General features: G+C 34.0%; 2 protein-coding genes across 2 annotated transcripts; one reads left to right on the plus strand and one right to left on the minus strand.

Moving 5' to 3' along the window:
* Positions 1 to 692: 692 nt before the first annotated feature.
* LOC144968538 (protein unc-119 homolog B-like) lies at positions 693 to 10652 on the minus strand. The gene is made up of 5 exons (XM_078907002.1): positions 10306 to 10652; positions 8120 to 8242; positions 7872 to 7989; positions 3538 to 3710; positions 693 to 1846 (listed from the first exon to the last, which is right to left on the minus strand). Exons 1-5 carry the CDS (start codon positions 10457 to 10459, stop codon positions 1725 to 1727), a joined length of 690 nt encoding a protein of 229 aa, XP_078763128.1. The 5' UTR covers positions 10460 to 10652; the 3' UTR covers positions 693 to 1724.
* Positions 10653 to 11422: 770 nt separating this feature from the next.
* LOC144968539 (thioredoxin-like protein 4B) lies at positions 11423 to 22650 on the plus strand. The gene is made up of 3 exons (XM_078907003.1): positions 11423 to 11621; positions 19061 to 19212; positions 21196 to 22650. The coding sequence occupies exons 1-3, from the start codon at positions 11490 to 11492 to the stop codon at positions 21359 to 21361; spliced, it is 450 nt and encodes a 149-aa protein (XP_078763129.1). The 5' UTR covers positions 11423 to 11489; the 3' UTR covers positions 21362 to 22650.
* The last annotated feature ends 39 nt before the right edge of the window (positions 22651 to 22689 follow it).

Genomic DNA, 22689 nt, shown 5'->3' on the forward strand with positions numbered 1-22689 from the left:
AAAACACAAAATAGAAAAATCGTCCAAAAGCAGAAATTTTTATCATTAGCAAACTTAATTATTATTAAAACAATCAGGAGTAATAATGATTTTTATTCAAGCTACAACTCTGTTTTTGGTCAATCTGTTGTGCACTTCAGAGATGCAAAAGAAAAATTATTAGGCTCCTTTAGAGCAGATGCTTTGTGATTTCAACTCGGATAAGACCTAACAGTAAGTAAAACAAAATACTGAAGGGGAAAATTCATAACTGGCACTTTTTGATTTTTTTTTAAATTCTGTATAAAGAGTACAGGGACATAGAAGTACACCAACAACCTGTACAAAATTCAAACGATCTTAGGGATATCAAGCAAAATGACAGCTGTCGTATGACAGAAGTATAGATCAGATAAGGCAGTGACGTAGTTTTCAGTCCCATAATTCATCTCTTACCCTTATTAATTTCCCAAGACAAGATTATTTAGATAATTATCTGAAAAATTGTGTATGATACAATATCAAAGCAAGAAAGAAAAATACAGGACAAAAAAAAAACATCTCAAAGGAAAAAAAATCAGTCATCCTCAACTGGAGATTATTCACCTCTGTTTGCCCCATTGTTTTTTGTATTCTTTTTCTAGGCAATAAAATTAATAATTAAAAAACTATTTTAAAAAATGGACCTCGTACAAGGCTTCATTGGTACACAATTTTTTTTTTTTTAAATGGATTCTGCACATTTGAGGAGTTTGTAAATGTTCAAATTTCACACACCAAAATGTCCAATGCCATTACAGAACAAAACATGATTATTGAAAAAGAAAAAAAAACAAAAACAAACAAAATAGAATACCACTTGTCAAGTCAAAATAAAATAGATTTCTAATTAAAAAAATTTGGTCACAATATATGGAATAATAAATAAAACGTTCATATCTTCAAGTAACGTCATTGATAAATGATTTAACCCCCCCCCCCCCCCCCCAATAAAAAAACAAACAAACAAACAAAAAAAAAAAAAAAAAGACAAACTCTAATTTTCTAAACAACCAAAACAATCGTTGTAACTTTATGCTAAACGTCCCATGCAATGGGAAATCAACAAAACATAAAAATGGAACACAATGCAATTAGCTACAAAGTCAAATCAAAGAAATAAATATCTCAACATTGGAATGTTGAAAAGCCAATAATCAAAACAAAAATGATAATCACTTCACACAAAAACAAATTGTTTTTAATTAAAATTTCTTTGTCTATTGTTATATGGTTGTAAACTATAAATAAAAAATAAAATTTTTATGAATCATAATAATATAAAATAATAATAAGTTATCTTACGTAGAAGCTTTTGATGAGATAATCAAACATACGATTTCCAAATTTGACTGAAAACTGCAAACTGGTTGTGGTTTCTACAACACTATAAATTCATATATGATAAAATGTCGCCTTATTTCTGCTTCCAATGTCATGCACACTACACAAAATAATTGGAGTAATCCAATGTTGTTATCTCAGCATTACATACTTTTAAAAGAGCACTTCAAAATTTTTGAACAAAAAACAAAACATTAACACAACATACGAGCCAATCTTTCACACAATTGGACAAGCAATATCTGAGCATCATGAAAAAATAAATTAAAAAAAAAAAAGCAGGGGTAAAAATATCATTGCTGTCTGTAGTATGGTAAAAAGATATGATTGAAACAAAAAAAAAAAAAAATGATGAGAGGTCACTATGAAGATGGAATTCCACCATTATATGCATAGTCTGCCTTGTTATGCATGATGAGCTTGTCCTCTACAAAGTAGAAACTGTCTGATCTTGTCTCATAGGGATGCTGGACCATGTCCTCAACTAGGCAAAATAGAAATAACAAATGAGAACCAGAAGTCAAAATAAATAATAAATAAGTGAATCAACTTACTACAGGACAAGATAATATCATCTTTGTTAAGTCAGAAAATAAAACATTTTGACACTATAGCAATAACATTTGGACAAGAATATGAAGTGGGAAGATGCAAGATCATTATATTGGCAAAGCTATACCACTGAAAAATAAATGAAATTTTCATCTCTGTAAAAACACCAACATCAACAGACCCAGCTGTCCAATCACTGCTGAATGGACAAGGGGGTCAGAAAAAAATCTTGACTGCACAAAGTTGACCTTGGCCCCTTTGCATGTGAATCGGTTGTTCTACCAACTGAACTATCAGGACCTCTACTTTAAGTATATGTCACTCTTGTTCTATTCTTTCATGGAAGTTTGTGATTTTACATAAAATTAACTCTATTTCTGAATATTTTTAATGGATTTAATCAACATAAGTTTTCATTAGTCCCTATTACTTTTATCAATTTTGGAAATTTTATTCACGAGCCAGATGTTATACCAAGAAACTATTGGGTGTGAACATGTTTTAACCAGTCACTGTTTTTACCAACATATGAACCACCGAGGTGGAAAACGAAAGCAGAGACCAATGATCGTAAGAACTGGTCATTGGTATACCCCTTGTAAGCACCCCCTAAGACCCCCACCAATACTGACAACAGTTTGACTAAAAAACATGCACCTCGCGACAACTCACCAACATCAAAACACATTTTTTTCCAGTAAACAACAGCAAGATCAACAAACAGCACACAAAAAATCAACTGTAATTTGTGGACGGTCATCCAGTAACTACCCTGTTCCTTAACAACCACCCAATTAATGTTCTCAATTTGACTTGAGTACTAACAGACAACCAATGATGCACCCAACAACAAAACAATCTACACATAGCTCATCTCAACACTCAATCATGCCAAAACAAAACCACTAGGGTGAGGTGGTGTCTTTGAAAGAGGAAAAACTAAATGCACCTCTACTCACCCTGGTACAATGGCAGGGTGAAATGAGCTAAGAGAAACTGTAGGTTGGCTGAGGGATAGTAGAAGAAGAGTGCACTTATTGTAAAACAAGAAATTTATAGACACTGGAATTTTGAGGCAAAGAAAGCCAAATCGTAAACAAATTTGTTTGATTTTCCCTTCATATGAGAGTTAAACAACAATACAGTTTATGTAACAATCTATTGGGTAAGTCTAAATCGCTCAAAATACTTAATGAAAAAGAATATGCAGTTTAATATATGGACAAAGTTGAATCCAACAGGGAATTTTTAGGTTCATATGATGATCATGAGGAACTCACTTCTCAATGGCCCTCAGCTTTCCATGTTAAATGCATTCTCTCAAGGTTTAGTAAAGGACATAATCTTAAAAGCACCAAAACAAAAAAACAAAAAACAAAACAAAACAAAACAATTCATGTTTAATTGCCTTGATGATTTTCTTCCTTCAATAACTAACATAACAAATACTTCTTTTCTTAATGGTATTGTACCATCTTCATTTGGTAAACAAAAAATGGACCTTGATTTGGAAAATTACAAAATTAAGGTTAGGGACAGTGAAGTCAACCTAGGCCTCTCAATGACATAATTTTCTTGAATAAGCCTAGACGTTCTTATTTAATAAAATTGAATGATACTTACTGACATCCTCTCCAAGTTTTGGAAACTCGTATATATGTTCAACTGTGTTTCTACTGTGGGGGATGCAGAAACCAAACTCAAAGTCAAAGCTTTTAAGGACTCTGTCTCGGAAATAATGCTTCTCAATCATACGAAACTTGTTAACTGGTTTGTCACCAACTACAAACTCCACTCTGTGAGAGAAAATATAACAGGAAAAAAGAATGTACTGGAAAATGAAATCTTGAGATATCTTTCCAAGAAAAACTACAGTGCATGATGGATATTTCAACATCAAAAGGATAGTGATTAAATGTCTATATAAAGGAAAAATAAAAAATTATGTAAAACAAAATGCTAAGCTATGAGGTAATACCAATCAGGATTATATGAAGACCCTTAACAGGATTGATATTCACGGCAACTAGTCCACACCACTTAAAATACCATCCAAGTCAAACTAGCACAGGCGTTTTCCCGGTCATATTACAGTCAGTAGTTCTTCTGCCAGGCTAGAATTTTACATGGACAGGATTAAATTTTTCTGTGTTGCCATTGGATATTTGTTGTTAAAAATAATAAAAATATTGCCATACCCTAATTCTTTTTTAGGTTTTAAAGATAAGTTAACTGGAGTTTGTTTGCAACAAAATTGTAATGGCAAACATTAATTTTCGAATATTTGGAATGACATTAAGGGGGGAGGGGGGGGGTGGGGGGCGACATTAAAAATGATGAATTTTGACCCAGTTTGCTAAAAATTAGATTTTGGTGGGATGTTGCCATGTGACCATTTGTCTGCATAAAAAATTGCATGAGAACTTCATCTTCAGTTTTTTCGACTCAAAAAAAACGTATTTTGTGACCCACGGTATGGTTAAATCCAGCCCATTTTTAGTTTCAGTGGACTGATTTCATGAAAGAATATCAAATAGTCTTTATAACTAAGTAAAGGCAAAAACATATCAATCAAAAGTATAAACTCTCCTCTATCTTCAACAACCAATCACTTGGTTCTTAATTATGTCATATGGTCACAATCCAATCAGAGAGCGAGAGGAGAGTTTTTCCCTAAACTCGTCTACTTTGACTTTTTAAATGCGTTTTTCTCAAAACTGCAATTTTCGTCACTAAAAACCTCCTTCAGTTTTCAACCAATCTTTCTACAAATGAGTGTCATACAAATATGCAGGTCCTCTAGGGGCCGGATTTTTGAAGAAAAAATAATTTTTATGAGTAATTTCAAATTATGTAACCTTTTTCAAGGGGAATAATCGAGTAATAACTTTGAACTTAATTTTTAAAGTTTCTAATTAAAAAATTAAAAATCGGGCTTCTAGAGCCTCTTCATTTTCCTTTGTTCTACCTCTGGCCAAAATACTATGGCAATCGGTTGCTAAACAAAAAAGCCTTTGACTTTTTAAGATGTGTTGTTTATTTTCCAATATGGCGTCATTTCCATAGCAACGTGCAACTTTTTTCGAAAAAATTATATGCAATCATCCTTCCCAAACACATACATTATGACTGTGCATAGAAATTTAGGATATTTCATCAAATAAAAAAAAATGACCCTTTAGTGTCGCTCCCCCCCCCTTAACATTGTCTTTCTGCAGCTGAAAATAGGACAAACTTAAAACTCTAACAAATATGACTAAATTGACCTAAACAATTATAAATTGAATGTGTAATCTAATATAAAAATGATATTTTATTCGACAATAGACAAATACATGTAGAATCAGCTCTACTAATGCTCTATTATAGTAAAGCAGAAAGGGAGCTGCTAAAGCTGTTCATGCTAACCTCATTTTATTCAATTAGTCCAGATACTATGAGTTTATATCAGATAATACAGGGAATTCAATACTTTCTGTGGTCTATTTCAATAAAGACCTAGAACTTGTATGTTTTATGCTTGGATATCAAATGTGTGTGTGTGTGTGTGTGTGCGAGTGTGAGTGAGCGAGAGAAATAGAGTGTCTGTGTATGAGTGTTTTTTTTCGTGTGCATGTGTTTGTATTTCCAGAGGGCAGTCCTAGATAGATGTTTATTCAAAGTTATTCCACCTGATGTGAAATCCAGATATTAAATCTTGATTTAATTAATAACAGAAGAGAAAAGATAAAATCTTGGAATGTTGTCCTCCTACCATACTAAAAGTTGTATAAAGTATTATATTTATTAGAAATGACAGAGAAACTTCAGATTTCACATGATAAAGATACAAATTATTTCATTGCTTGTCTAGTGCTGAGTTCATAAGTCAGTTTGCAATATAAAGATGCTCCCATAATGCAAGTTTGATTCTGACTGTCTAGTCTTAGTCCTGGGGGTTGGTTTTTAACCTTCTCAAATGTGGCATTTCACTTCACTGCTAGCCAGTCATCAGATGTTAATTTCAACATTAGCTACCTTGCTGCTTACAACAACAACCAAAAAAACCCATTTTTTTAAAATACTATTTTATATTGATATTGAACTTTCTATAAACAATAGAGAGTTTCACCTTCAGGATGCACAATTTTATTAAAACGTCATGACGTAACCCACATTGACATTTTAACACTGAAACAAACACTTGTATATAAAACGTCATAACTAATTTTCCCCATTTAAGTGTTAAATTTGTAGGCAGTATTAAAATTATTCAGTAAACAGACAATAAGCAAAATAATGTACTGTACTGTACATTAAAATCGAAATATTAATGATTTTAAGAAATAATATAAAGCCAACATGGAAGGTACCAGGAGAAGTTATCTCCCTTTGCTGTCTGAGTAGACAAATGCAAGGTAAGGTCAATTGACTGTGAACAGATGGAATGCTGAAACCTGCTGTAGGTAGATCAAAGGAAACCAAAGTATCATGAAGCAGGACTAGTTGCCATGTAATGAAGAAGATGATAAAATTGGTAGCTCATGGTCTTTGGATTTGAAGAGGTCAGCGATGGGCCTCTGCTTCTAGTTCACAAGGGATCAATTTTTAACTCATTGTTGTTCATTGTTGGGCATATTTTTTTCCATTTTCATTGACTATATATTTTCCTTGCTGCTGAAATATAATTGGCAAGTAATATTTTGTTTTTATTTCTTGCCGAAAATTTTTTGCCTTTATTGATAAAATAATGCGATGTTGACATATCCATCTGCACTATTAAAAAAAAAATTTCAAAATAATTCTTTACTGGTCTAATGAGAATATTGCTACCCATTTTAATTATTCAGGATTTGTTCAAGATTGGAGACACAAAATGAAGGCACATACTATTAAACATCAAATAAGTGAACTAATTACCAGGATATATGCCAGAAGACTGAAAGTTTACACACTGCAGCAAGCTCAATTGGACTCAAAGTAAACAGCAAGAAGACTCAAGTCATGAGAATCAACACATTAAAAAAATATCCAGTGCTTATATTGATGGAAATCATCTAGAAGATATTCAGGAATTCAAGTACTTGGGCAGTAAACTGACAACAGATGGTGACTGCAATGCAGAGATCAAAACCAGAATCAGTAAGGCAAACCAGACATAAGCTTCCCTCAAACAAATTTGGAGAGCAACGGGATTATATTCCAGCACTAAAATAAAGATTTTAAAAAGTAATGTCTTGAGCATCAGAATGTCTTGAGGATCAGAATGTTGGAAGATCCAGAAACTCGAAGTATTCCAAAACAAATGTTTGCGACGAATCTTCAAGATATTCTGGCCAAACACAACCTCAAATGAGGACCCGAGAGTGAGAACTGAAGTGGAGTCTCTGGAGAGTCTCATTAAAAGAAGATGACAATGGTTGAAACACCTGATGAAACACTGGTAAGGAAGGCTCTGCCATGGACACCCCAAGGAGACTTGCCGACGTACAGTAGAGAGGGACCTGAAGCAGGTCTGTCCCTCGAGATGGTCCCAAGAAAAGCTGTTGACAGGACCAGGTGGAGATCCCTTGTATCGCCTCAAGTGCCATCAGGCCCGGAGAGGATTGAGCGACTGAGTGATTGAACTAATTATCTGGTTTATCATATACAGTCTGTCAGTTTCAGAATTTAAACAAGATCAAGACTCCCAAAAAAAAAGTTCAAATTCAACGTAATCAATATCTGAATACAATTCCATATTAAAATGGGTTGATCTATTTAGCCTTGCAACCAATATATATATATATTTTGGGGGGGAAAGTGAAACCTGAAAATGAAATTTCGATCTGCATTAAACCTAGAATACCACATTTAAAAATCGGGAAGGATGTAAATGTAGATAATTTTAAAAAATTTATAAAATATGAATTCTGATATTTCATATACAAGATTTCAAATTCTGTACGATGAATACTAGAAGCATAACTTATACTCACGTGGCCCCAACTGTCCTCAATTTCAAGAAATGAGGAGTAAACTGATATCGGACAAATCGACCTGCATTTGGATCCTCTTCAGACTCAGACATTTCTACCTCTTCCACTTCATCAACTCCTGGTAATGAAAAATATAAAAATGTGTGAAAAAAAAAAAAAAATTGAAAAAAGATAAAAACAAAGTCTTTTTTTAAAAAAAAACAAAGTCATGGATTCCTGAGATTTGGAAAAGAGAGAAAATAACTCACCAGTCTCATAAGATGGAGGAGGCTTGGCTACTTCAAACAGAACTTGGTTAGAATCTACATCACGGAGCTTAAATCTTGTAAAATCTATCCCATAGATATTGGCCTCTGGAGGACACAGGTACTCTGGAATTCAATGTAAATGGTGAAAACCAATTTTTAAAATGAATAAAATGATGGATCTTCGTACTAGTTTACCATATAAATTAAACCATATTAAAAATTCTGATGTTTATTTTCATAAGATTTTAACAAGATTACTCAAAATCTATAATATAATAATCTCCCACTCCCCCCAACTTTCTCCCTTCCCTCCACTTTACATCCATCCAAACCTCTAAAACTATTCACTTGTGCCACTGAGGTATTCATGAAATCAATAATTATAATAAAGAACTTGAGTCAACTAAAACTAACAAACAAGGCTGCTCTTCAAAAGAGTTGCAAAAAATTCAAATGAGGAGAACAATTGCCTTTAAGGTCCATTTTTACTGCATCATTCCCCACCTTTAGTGAGATGATAAAAAAAAAAAAATATATATATATAATATAATTAATGTTATAGCTAACATCTAAAGAGTGGGAAACAGTACGTTCCAACACACATCAACTCTCTAACTGCCACTAGATTGATTGGAGGGGCATGTATTATTTTTAGAACGGGGAAATTCCTCCTCTGACTTTGACTTCAAAATCGCGGATAATAGTAAAACCAATAGCACTGTATATAAACAAACTTTTGACTTTTAAAACTGAAGTAAAAAAAAATATTAAAAAATAATACTATTTATAAAAGCTTTCGATAAGAAATTTCTACTAAGAACTGGAATACACTTTAAATTTGTTGTTTTAAATGTTGGTTGTGGGTAAGCAAGATTTTAATAACAATGTACATGGAAGTTTTCCTTTTTATAACTTGCCAATAAAGTTAAATTAAAACTGCTAAACTGAAAAGAAATCAAAATAATGTCAATTTTTCCTTTTTATTTCTGTCACTCAAGTCACAATCATTAAACCAAAAGCCACAATGCTCAAACTATCTTTAAACTAAAAAGAAATTGACGGAATTACCTAAGAAAGAAAAAAAATTGATTACCGAACAAAAGTCCAGTTACAGCAATTATTTACTGTGCTCTCCCTCACACAGCTCCGTTGAAACCCTCTCCAACCTCCCAGTCCCCTCCTCCCTCCCATCTACAACGCCTGATTCATCTCTCTCCTCCACCGCTCATTTCCCCCTCCTAACCAATCTAACTCCGAATGCATGAGTCCATTCTTACTTGATGGTGAGAGCACAAGAGCAATAATGTTGTAATTCTGTGTAAAGATGATGTTGGAATTATAACTAATAATAATAACACTATTGCACCTACTCATACTCCGCATATAATAGGTACACAACACCCCCCCCCCCCCCCTCACAGACAAACAGTACACCACAGAGTCACAAAGTTGAAGAATTCAATGCTATCACTATCATGCATGCATGTGAGTGTGATAGTGGCGAGATGAATGATAGCAATAGCAGTGGAATTATATACTACTAATACGCTTGGTAAATAATAATAATAATAATAATAATAATAATAATAATAATATTAACAACTTTTTGAGATGTGCCTACTAATGCTACTAAACCGAAAAAGAATATCGAGTCCCTTGAATTTCAATTTAACCGGTTTAACTGTATTTTCGTGATGACCATACTGAACTGGCCAGGGCCTCTCTCCAATTGCCTGGAATTTTTATCGCGATGATATCTAGACTGTCTAGACGTCTATTCTACTATCTAGTTCTATCTAGTCCTTAGTACTACAGTACTACTAGACTTAGACTAACTAAGACGTCTAGTCTATCTATCTAGTTCTAGAGAAGAAATAAAATTAGAGAATAGAAGTAGAAATACTACAAAGTAGTGCTGCTTTTTACATGAAGGTGTGTGTTGCTCGAATAAAGCGATATCTAGTGTCCCTAAATTAAAATAATCGAGATATATTTAGTCACTTCCACGAGAAAATGAGAAATAAATCATTATAAAATCCATCTTCTGTCTATCATTAAATAAACTTGAACTCGAACTCTGTCTTCACTGACTGGCTGGATTGACAAATCAAACTGGTGACTGGTACTGGTGGTGAGGAAAGATTTCTCATTGCAAAAACTCAAGAGAAAAAAAAATTATGACATACTCTCTGTTGGTTTTCCTAGCCGAAGCACGTCATCTGGAAGGACCATTTCTTTTTTCAGGAGTTCTTCCTCTGACACCAGGTCAGTTTTTGATTTGACCTGACGACGAAGGAACCCTTCCTTCTTCTTGGATGCTGTTTTTGATTCTGAACTCATGACGCCGTAATCAGATATCTAATCAGTATTATCTATTGAACATGTGTAGTGTCTCCCAATACAAATGAAATTGAATTAAGCGATCTGAAAGGTCAGAAATATAGGGATAATGAATTGTAATCGGCTCTTTGTTTACTTCTTCAACACCTTTGTGTCACCAATAAAAAGCGTCAATAATGGCGGCGTTGACGATAGGAATGTTGGGATGGCTAAAGGGAGATTATCCTACATGGATCATTTGGGTTTGGGGCTCATTTGTTTTTGTGTTGTGTTTGGGGTGGGGAAATTTGTCCGACCAATCTGGTAACTAAATTAAATTTCAAGGAATACTGATGATTAATTTATCCAACCATTGGAAGAAAATATTTTAGATTTATTAATACTGAGGATGATTGTATTATTTACATATTACTCATATACTGTTTGATGGATGTGCAAACTTTTAAAAGAAATAATGGTAATTTAATATATCTCACCAAAGGAACTGGCTATGTTTTGGATACAAATACAACAATTGTACTTTCACTTTCAAATGTATTACTTTCATTTTCAGTTTTCCGCAGAGGGTTGCCAGTTTGGCATTTTAAATGCCAGATTCCAAAAATCTGGCATTTTTGAAAACCGTTTGGCATTAGAAAAATCATTTGGCATTTGGCATTTTCATTTGGCATTTTCTTTTCTTGTATATTATACTTCAAATGACACCTTTTCTCAACCGTGGTGAAGTGGTTTAGCACTCCACTTAGTAGTCAGTAGGTAAAAAATTACCCCAACAGGAAATTTAGTATAATTCAAAAAAAAAAAAAAAAAAAAAAAAAAAAGAAAAGAAAACATGCAAGCCACCAGGATATGATAGTAAATTGTCTATCAAAAGTGAGTAGTTTTCTTAGTGGGGGTGGAGTCAACAGACTTTGGCATTTTTTTGAGTGTTTAGGCATTTTTTGAGTCTTCCCCTGGCATTTTGTTGAAAAATAATCTGGCAACCCTGTTTCCGCAGTGGTTTCCTCACCTGGCAAAAATAATGTGAAATATGAGCTTTTTACTTACAACTCTGAACGAAAAGAAAGATGTTGACAGAGTCATAACAGAGACAGAAGATGTTGTTTTGGTTTTACGTTTCGGGAGGGACATTGACTCAAGCTGCTTACAGCTAGATGACATTGTAAGTAGGGAGTTTAATAATTTAATAGAAATTCTAAATGTAACTCACACTCACACACTACACACTTGAAAACCAATGTCATATGACATATGAATATGAAAGAGCTAGCAACACAGATAACAAAACAGTTGGAATTTTGTTTCTATCTTGATTAGAAATGTAGTTACGGCAGTTCAAAGTCTGAAATTTCAGACCGATTTTTACCCCAAAATTGCAAAGTTGTGACCGAAATCGCGTGATGTTAATAAAAATAAAAAATGGTTTAAAACTTAAAACGTCAATATGGAGATCTTATCATATATTATATACCAAAATGTTCGTCTTATCGAGGACAATGCATTTACATTAATAATGAGGAAGATAAACATTTCAAATTAACACATTATTACATAATATGACGCAAATGTTACATAATTAAAAACTCGGCTAGACGTGAGAAACAATTTGCTATATATCACTTCTGGATTTGTCCCCAATATCTCACTGAAACAATTGCAAATAATTCCCCTCTTTGATTTAATACATAGAGAATAAAAAAGGGTTTGAGAGTATATAAATGAAAAGATATAAACATGTTGCATAATGACATATGAGTTTATTTTTACCTCTGGCAATTTAATTGCATATAAATAAAATGGTAGATTGAAAAAGTTCAAATAAATTGAAACAGATTCCCTATTTTAATTAGAAGGAAAGTTCTGGCTTTTAATACTTTAAAAAATTATGCTGAACCACTTTGGGTTTATTGCTATTACATCATTTGAACTGACAATTAATATAGGAACTGTGTTTTCAGTCCACCAGTGGACTGAAAACACAGCTGTGTATTCAGTCCACGGGAAATAACAATATTTAAAAAGGACCAATTATCGTCTATACTTATAATCGATAGTGACGACTTTGGTACTGAGCATTATAGGCATCATCAGAAATGCACAGGCATAAAATTTATAGCAATTCAACGGCTTAATAATATCATTTACAGTGTTTTATTTACTCTCTTGATTGAGAGTTGTTCGAAACCGGGTGCCTGAAATAGATCTCAATTCTCGAAACCGATTTATCAAACATTGACGAGATTCTTACCGTGGCTGCGAGATAGCCATTGGCCTGGCCAATTTGGCCAAAATTGGCCACACATAGAATAATGTTTCTAGAATTAATTAAGAATTAACATTTATATCTATTTTTTATTTGTCCTAGTCCTTTAGAATTTTTTTGTGATTATCAAAACCGATGAATTTTCCAAGGAGATCAGAGTTTTAGTATTGCTTGCCCAAGTAAGGTTCTATTTTGTCACTTTTCACATCGATCACTGGCCTCAAGTACGGCTATGCCTCTTCTCCCCCCCCCCCCCCCCCCCCCCCCCCCCCCCCGCCCCGGGCAGTCTTGACCTTGTCTTCTTCTTTCCAAGATCCTTTTCTTTCAAAATCATTCCTTGTCCTTTGAATTGTAGAGTGGGTCTATTGTTTATCGTCTATCTTGTAACACTATCATTTTTTTGACTGGTATCCCATTTATTCCTTTCTACTAGTCCTAAAATGACCTCAATGTTTTATAAGCGCCATCAAACCTTGAAAAACAAAAGAATCCTTAAAAGAATGTAGAGTCATCTTCCTTGCTGCTCACGCCGATATTATCTACACCAAAAGTGTTCCAAGCTGTAACCTAAAAATAAGGATAGGAACCAAAAGAAAAAAGAAAAATCGAGTGCAAGTAGCTACAAAGCAGTCCTAAACCTCTCTCTCTCTCTCTCTCTTCTCTCTCTCTCTCTCTCTCTCTCTCTCTCTCTCTCTTCTCTCTCTCTCTCTCTCTCTCTCTCTCTCTATCTATCTATCTATCTATCTATACTCTATCTCTATCTCTAATCACTCCCACCCCCACCCCCCTTCTCTCTCTGCCGCTCCCTTAAACACATTCAAGACCCTATAACCATAAAGTTGTTCTCTCTTTTTCTTTTTTCTTTTTTTTTTTTTTTCTCTTTTTTCCCTTTTGGTTGGTGTTGTTTTGTTTGTTCGTTTTTGTTTCGTTTTTCTCCGGATTCATATTGCTACGTACAAGAAATACACAAGGCAATACATTTTGACATCTCTGTTCTAAATTAAAATAACAATCTCAAAAGTGAGTAAAAGTAAATAATTTTTTTTTAAATATAGGTCGATCAAACTTCTCGAGTCACCAGGAATGGCATCAACGTGTTGAACTTGAAAATTAAGAATTTTTTGCCAAGGGAGGACACAGAGGTGCTCGAGGCCAGTGATCAATGTGAAAAGTGACCAAATAGAACCTTACTTGGGCAAACAATAATACTAAAACTCTGATCTCCTTGGAAAACTCATCGGTTTTGATAATCATAAAAATTCTAACGGACTAGGAAACATTAAAAATAGATATAACTGTTAATTTTTAATTAATTATAGGAACATTATTCTCTGTGTGGTCAATTTTGGCCAAATTGGCCAGGGCAATGGCTACCTGGCAACCATGGTAAGAATTTGTCTACATTTCAGGCTCCCGATTTCGAACAACTCTCACTCAAGACTTTCCGAGAGTAAATAAAACGCTGTAAATGATATTATTAAGCCGTCAAATTGTCATAAATGTTATGCCTGTCCACTTCTGATGATGCCTAACCTACAATAGGCTCAGTATCAATGTCGTCATTATCGATTAAGGTAACAAGTATAGACGATAATTGGTCCTTTTTAAATATTTTTATTTCCGGTGGACTGAATACACAGCTGTGTTTTCAGTCCACTGGTAGACTGAAAACACAGTTCCATTAATAAAATGTTATTCCCCTCCACTCCCCCCCCCCCCCTCTTCTCTCTCAATGTGTGGGGGTGTCATAATTTATATCTAATAGAACTTCTTACCATAATAATTATTAAGGCTAAGGGCTTTAGAATATGGATACAAATGATAACAAATATATCTAAGCATATGGGAAAGAAACTCATTGACTTGATGGCAAAATAAAATAAAATTAAAGCAATTGGTATTTTTAAAATATCGATATTATCAATATCGGATTTCACATAGAGAAGATATATACGAACTTTTAAATCAAAAACTATAAAATGCCCATAAATAAAGTTGGAAAGTATGTATACAAAATAAAACCATAGTAAATAATAGTACTGAAAATAATATGGACTAAATTTTAAATAGTACATAACTAAATTTAAAATATCGATATGAATATCGATATCGTCGGGCAGCCATGATGAGAAGATAATGTAAATATGGCGCAGAGTTAAAAAGTGTCTAAGCATAGATATAGAGCCCTGAAATTTGTCATGAATAAAGTTTAGATATTATTCTAAAAACATGCGTTTTTATTTTTAAAATACACGCGCTTAATAAAAAAATAAATGCAATTGAAAATTGCCCAATTTTAACTTCATATAATTCTGGAGTTATTAATGGATTTTTACTTAATTGGCACCATTTAAAAGAAAGACGAAAATAATGATACCAAAATAACGAAGTTATGCATCTTTAATTGAACCCCCCAAAACGCGAACGGCAATTTCCAGTCACAACTTTCCTATGGGCGAGTTGGGTCACAATTTGACTGCCACTGCTGCTGCTCACTAAACTGCCTATCATAAGGCTCAACCAACCCACTTTTTAAAACTTGTCATGTCCATGTCAACTTGTCTAGAGTCTAAGTCTGAATAAATCATAAACTAGGCATAGGTGAAGGTGGGGAGAAATTCCATAAGTATATAAGCTTCTCGGGGTAGCATCTCTTTCAATTAGTATTTTCACCGCAGATCTTTTGTCGCGTTTATTTTTTCAATTTGTTAATATAAAGAATAGACTATATCCAATGTAATGAACGACGCTGACCATGGCAGTCCAAACTGAAATGGATTTTGAAATGGGTGTGATTTTATGGAACAACTGTACATTCACAAGAAAACAGTTTTGATAGTTGAAAATAGTATCATTGGAAGTGAAAATGGTTGAATTTTATAATTTATTATGTTTCAAGGGAATTTTTTCATGAATGATGATACACTGCTTAATTTTCTTGCCCACTAACATTAACATTAAGCTATCTTTCCATAACAATATCTTCTAAATGAATTTAAGGAGGGAAACCTTAATTGTACCAAATGTTCAATGCCCTTTATTTTGGTGTTTAATTTATAAAATTTTGTAAATAAACACGAGAGATATCTCAATTTAACCAAGGTTTTCGTCTGCAGCTCACAGACGATAACTAGCGGTCACACAGGTCAATGGGAGAACTGTGACATAGATTTAGCCCATCATTTAAGTGCCTAATATTGGCATTTTTAAACGTCCGGCTCTATTTCTCCGAACGTCCGGGAAAATAAAGTTGAAGTCTGTTTCTCCGAACACTCTGGAAATAAACTTGAACTATGTTTCGGAACGCTCAATGAAATAAACTTGAACTCTAATTCAAATTGTCAACTGTTCGGCAAAATAATAAGGGGAGGGATTATTATCTATCTAGCTCTAGAACATGCTTCCTCTCGGTCCTGGTTTTGTTTTGTTGGGTCAGTCCTGGCAGGCTCTTCCTTTTTTCCAACTTTTAAACCATGCCTACGGCCACTGCTACAACAAAAACCACCACCACATCTTCATTCCTACAACAACCACCACATTATCTGTACCACCACTACTACAACAACCACCACCACATCATCATCTGTACCACCACTACTACAACAGCAACCACCACCACATCATCATCTCTACTGCCACTACTACAGCAACCACCACTGCCATCACATCGTCATTTCTACCACCACAACAACCACAACCGCATCATCATCCCCACCACCAATACTATTACAACCATTATTGCCATTATCATTCCTACCACCACTACTACAACAACAACCACCACCACATCATCATTCGTACCACCACTACAACAACTACCACCACATCATCATTTCTACCACCACCACTACAACAACAACCACCACATCATCATTCCTACCAACACCACTACTACAACAACCATCACCACCACATCATCATCTCTACCACCGCTAATAGTATCCACAAACTTCCACTTGAATAATCGAGAGGCAACAAAAGAACTGAAGATCACAGCCGGTAACTCAATACTACCCCCAGACCCCAATCCTAAATACCTTGGCATTACATTGGACAGACAACTAAATTATTGCAAACATATTGAAGGAACCGCAAATAAAATTGCAAAAAGAAACAGCGTGGTGAGAAAACTCGCAAGTATCACCTGGGGGGCCTCACCACAGGTGCTGAGAACGTCTGCTTTGGCACTGTGCTGTAGTGTGGGAGAATACTGTGCCCCTGTTTGGATGAGGAGCCCACATGTAAATCGCATTGACATCCGATTAAGAGAATCAATGAGAATTGTAACAGGATGCCTCAAGTCAACTCCAACTCAGTGGCTCCCAACACTGAGCAGCATTGCACCACCAAGTTTAAGACGACAAGATGCTAATCAAAGGATGCATGCAAGAATTGACAAAGCCACAGACAACATTCCCATAAAATCAATCATAAAGGGGGCACCTTCAACAACTAGACTTAAATCGAGAAGACCTTTCCACCTAACAAAAATGGCAGACTTCAGTGTGGAGGAAAACTGGAGAGAAATGTGGAACAGGGAAACACCAAAAGGAGGAAACATCATTAAAGATCCAACCAAAAGAGTGCCTGCATTCAATAACGCCAGGAAATACTGGATTTCCTCAAACCGCCTCTTAACTGGACATGGCAGAACTGCATCAAATATGTGCAGATGGAAACTTGGAAACAGTGATACCTGCCAGAAATGTCGGCAGCCCCAGAGACCAGTGATCACATCGTCCTCCACTGTCCAGTCACTAAACTTGAAGGTGGCTACGAAACCATCCTTAGGGCGGAGGAAGACTTTAGAAGCTGGGTTGACGAAATACATTTGGGGGTGTAGCCATACGCTACTACTACCACCGCTAATATAACAACAACCACCATATCATCATTTCTACCACCACTACTACAGCAACTAATTAGATTTGTTATGATTAATTATTATGAAATTTCAGATCTTTTTAGGCTTTGTATTTACATCCTGCATGTATAGCATAGCTTTGTAGTAAAGCATACAACGAATAATAGGTTTTAGATCAACTTTATGAAGAGAATTATTTTCAGGTTTTGAGAGTTGACTGAATCTGGATTTCAGGTTTCGGCACCCTCAGTCGCTGTCACCCATGACCAGTGCCCCCCAAAAGGTGAAAGAACAAGTATACTATGCTTTAGTCCGACCCATACTGGAATATGCGTGCACATTGTAGGATCTTTATCAACAAGGCTACATCAAGAAAATCTAACAAGTTCAAAGAGCAATGTCGAGGTTTTCACCAACAATTACTTGCATGAACGAGGCTGAGTTACTGAGGCCCTGAAATTGTTGCAGTGGAAATGCCTCCAACTCCACAGAACAGTATATTCAAACAAAACAGCAGTGACTCTACCATAATATTTTACAAAACAACTGTACATTCACAAGAAATGATCATAGCTGTAAGTTCACCATTCTAACATACAGAACCAACACATATAAAAATAGTTTTATTTTCCCCAAGGATCATCAAGGAATGGAACTCTGTCCCACCTGAAATCCTAGATATTACCAGCAATAACAAATTTGATCAACTATAAAACATTTATTTTCCAACTCAATGACACAATAATGAAGAACGTCACCACATAATATGTATAAAATCTACAATGATGGGTAATTCACCTTTTTGCAGATAAAAACCTAGAACTAGAACTTCTGTATCAGGTAGCGGCACCTGACACATGTACTGAATTTGTCTGTAACAGAGAAACTTCTTGCTTCAAACCAAAGACTTGCCTGGGTTACAATCACTATTGTGGTGAATGTTTGTCGAGATACTGTTGGTTAAGAAGTGGTCTTGTTTTTTTATGACAAAATATGATGAAGTGTGGGGTCTCCACGACATACCAATTGTAAAGAATATATTTTGGTGATGCAGAGGTAGGTCAAAGAGGGAGCAGGGCTGAGATATGTCTTATTGTCCTAAACAACGCACAATACACAAATGTATGTGTGACTAATGACACACTCCTGCTTTGTATGCTTTGTGTTCGATCTCTCATAAGGCCTCAATCTGCTATCTCCATTCTGATTGCTTGGCTGTGTTTCTCGATTGGCTAATTGTACAGGTAGTTTTGTGTCTACCATGTTTTATCTTTCCTTCTGGAGCCCACCATTGTCTTCACACAGTCATTATCTGATTCCTTGATAGTGGCCGATGCATTTCCATCTTTTTCTTCAGACTTCATCACTCATTGTCTTCATTTTAGTTCTTTGCAATTCATTTTCATTGCTTGTGTGGCCATCATAACCTACACTGACCTATTTCATTTGTTTAAATTTGTCTTTCATTTTTCAGTTGTCCAAGTCATCCAGTGATCTGTCCAACATGGCCTCAATATATCTCGTCGACATTGACAAGGTTCCCGTCTACACACAGTATTTTGATATTTCCCTCATTCCGTCCACCATATTTTTCTTCAATGGTCAACATATCAAAGTTGATTGGGGGTGAGTGTTCAGTACTCTAACATAAATTGATTACAAGCATGGGCATGAAAACATATAGTAGGTTATGATTAATGAAAAGCATTTTAAAATGCTGTTGACTTAAAACATGCTATACATTTACGCAAAGGGTTGGGGAATGGTTATTGGTGATGCTATATGAAGTCTAATTATCTAACAATATCTGTTGTTGCCTCTAAATATTTATTTTTCAGATGAATTATTCTTGTTGTTATTATTATTATTATTATTATTATTATTATTATTATTATTATTATTATTATTATTATTATTATTATTATTATTACTATTATTATTATTATTATCAATACTACAGTGCAATGCCTGGAGAACGACACTGGAAAAGGATGTCGTTATTAAGGGATGGTGGAAAAAGGGGGCATGGTGAGACCTATGAATATAAAGATGCAATGTGCGAACCATTGCCTGTGATAAGACACATCCCAACCTCATTAGAATGTGTAGTTTTCCTAGTGACAAAGGGTTTACCAGCTAAGCTTTAACTTTCCTGTGTGTACTTTCATTTTTTTAAAATCGTAAACTGCTCGAAAGCCATTTTCCCACTGTAGTTTATTTAGGCTTTGGATAAATGCAACTGTTTTATTAAATGGCATTTTAGTAATACAACGGAACACATTGCCACATTAAAATTTTTTGGTATTTTTTTCTCTTGCAATACTGTTGTACAAACTGTTTGGCTTGGACGGTTTCTTGTTTTTTTTGCACACTTTATCCTCAATTATGAAATAGCATCAGACCGTCCTTGTGTTGCAGGGCAAAACATTTCAAGGTTTGCAGGTCGTAGTTGCATCACTTCCCATGATAGGTGGGACAGTTTCATTGTCATCAGGTGGCTGGTCTCTCTCCTTGATGTTGTCAACAATGACATCAATTGATACCTCGTTGTTCAAGCCAAGTCTTCATCAATGTTGACATGTTTACTCCTCTTTTTGTCAAAATTAGTGAGGATTTGCTGCGTGACATCAATGGTGAGGACTTTTCTTGATTCTTGATTTGTCAGAGGGGTTGTCAGTGATAGGTAATGAATGACTTGTAGGAATACATGCATTCTAATTGGTCGGTAACAAAGCGATCTTGTTGTCTGTGATTAGCTTCGAGTTAAACATTTCATTGGTCAGAAAAGAATCGTTTTTATCAACTAAGAGTACAAAATGATGCTGTTCAGAAAATGGGTTGCTTATTTGGCTAGATTTTGTGTACCAAACATTGGTGTCAATTTCTGGTTACTGCTATATTGATATCGCTTAATAGGGGTTATGTAAAAATGTATGTTGCTATTTTGGGGTTTTATTACTAATAAAATATAGCAAAAATAATTGGGACCAGAGGTTGATGTCACCATTCAAGGGTGTCATTATTCAGAGGTTGCACTGTATTATTATTATTATTATTATTATTATTATTATTATTATTATTATTATTATTATTATTATTATTATTATTATTATTATTATTATTATTATTATTATTATTATTATTATTATTATTGCTGTATTATTGTTACTATTATTATTATCATTATTATTATATGTTACTATTATTATTATCATTATTATTATTATTATTATTATTATTATTATTATTATTATTATTATTATTATTATTATTATTATTATTATTATTATTATTATTGTTATTGTCATTATTTCTATTATTATTTTTTATATTATCAGTGTTATTACTTTATAATCAGTCGGTAAAAAGGTAGATAGATCATCATTAGAGGACCTGGGTTCTATTGTTCTCTCTGAGTGAGAACCCGTTTATTGTCACTTTGTAGCTTGTACATGGGTTATGTCTGTGAGATTTTGAAATAGACAAATATCCCATATGTTGAATCATTGAATTTACATATTTCATTCAAATTGATTTTAATTCTTTGCCCGTTTATATATTATATACACATATATATTACATACTTTTTGTTATAATTTCATTTCATAGAACGCAGGACCATACAAAGTTCATTGGTAGCTTCAAGACCAAGCAAGATTTCGTAGATGTGGTCGAAACGATTTACCGAGGTGCAATGAAGGGAAAAGTGATTGTGACAAGCCCCTTGGATCCCCGCAGTATTCCAAAATATCACTTGATTTACAAAGATATATGAACAGTTATGGAGATTGTTTTGGCATCATTACAATCTGGGAGATTCATTGGCAATGAAATTGTTGCCTCTGTCAAAACACTGTCAATGATGAGAATCTGAAAAGAGTATGATAAAACAAAACTTTCAGTTACATTGCAGCTGTTTCAACTCTCATCTCAGACTCTTTAAGTTCTCTGGAAAAGTATTTTATCCATGGACGAAATTGTGAAATATTACTAAATTAAAATTGATGGAGAAAATAGTTGTTGTGATCATAAAGTTAGGTGAAGGCTTTTCTCTTGTTGCCTAAAACGGTTGCCAGTTTCCATAATCATGATTTTTGCTCAATACTCAATTACACATTTCATTCTTCCTAATAAATTCAAAGGGAGAGTCAGTTATCTTTTTCAGTTTAGAGATTTTCTCATAATATTAATTTTAAGTGTCAAAAAATAGATCTGTGTTCAGCTCTAATTTATCACTTAGACTTAGATCCAAAATGGTTAATAAACTACTACATTTCTTTTCTAAACTTAGAATATTTGGTCTTAAAATAAAAGAATACATACATCTCGTAAAAAAAAAAAAACTTTATTTTGACTAAGAAGCAGCAAGGCAAAGATCTGAATCTTAAAGGAATAATGTATTATTCAGTTCATTTCCTGTTAAGTGGATACTCTCAAATATTTCCTTACATTGTCTATATTTATTTCAAATTTAGTTGCTCACTTTATTTTCCACAAAGAAGGAAATATTATTGTAAAGATATTTAAAATTACTATTTTTGTTTAAGCAGATCATAGAATTTGGAGTGTTTAAAATATGTCATAACATCAATGACGTTGTAAAAGTAGCATCATAATTGTTGTAGCTTGTAAAAAAAATTATCCTTAATAAAATATTATTCACTTTTCAAATGGGTCCTAAAGTATGTTCTGATGCTTGAGTCCCTCTCTGGGCAGCACAAAGTTGAGTTCTTGGATATAACTCTCTATTCATTTTGTCTCACTGCACTCAAGTATAAAATGGACATCTAGTCATTAACAGTGTTGTTGCTATCCTTATCAAAAATAAGCCTACTTATACTTATACATCTTGTCCTACATTTAAAGTGTTGCTTTTTGCTTGAGACCCCAAAGTGCTTTGAATGCATTTGAACTACTCTTTTTTTCCAGATTTTTTTTATTTCCAAGCTGAAAAGAAAGCTTTTACTGTTTACACCATGACGTAGCTATAGTTATGTCATGGTCTACACTCTATAGTTTTCTTCCTTTATTATATCTATTATAATAAATGTCTACATTTGGATATACACGTGTTTTGTTTTGTTTATTGTTTTTTTCATCTCT

This window comes from Berghia stephanieae, chromosome 3 (assembly GCF_034508935.2).
Source record: "Berghia stephanieae isolate SIO BIC M18660-M18661 chromosome 3, UCSD_Bste_1.3, whole genome shotgun sequence".
Taxonomy (NCBI): domain Eukaryota; kingdom Metazoa; phylum Mollusca; class Gastropoda; order Nudibranchia; family Aeolidiidae; genus Berghia; species Berghia stephanieae.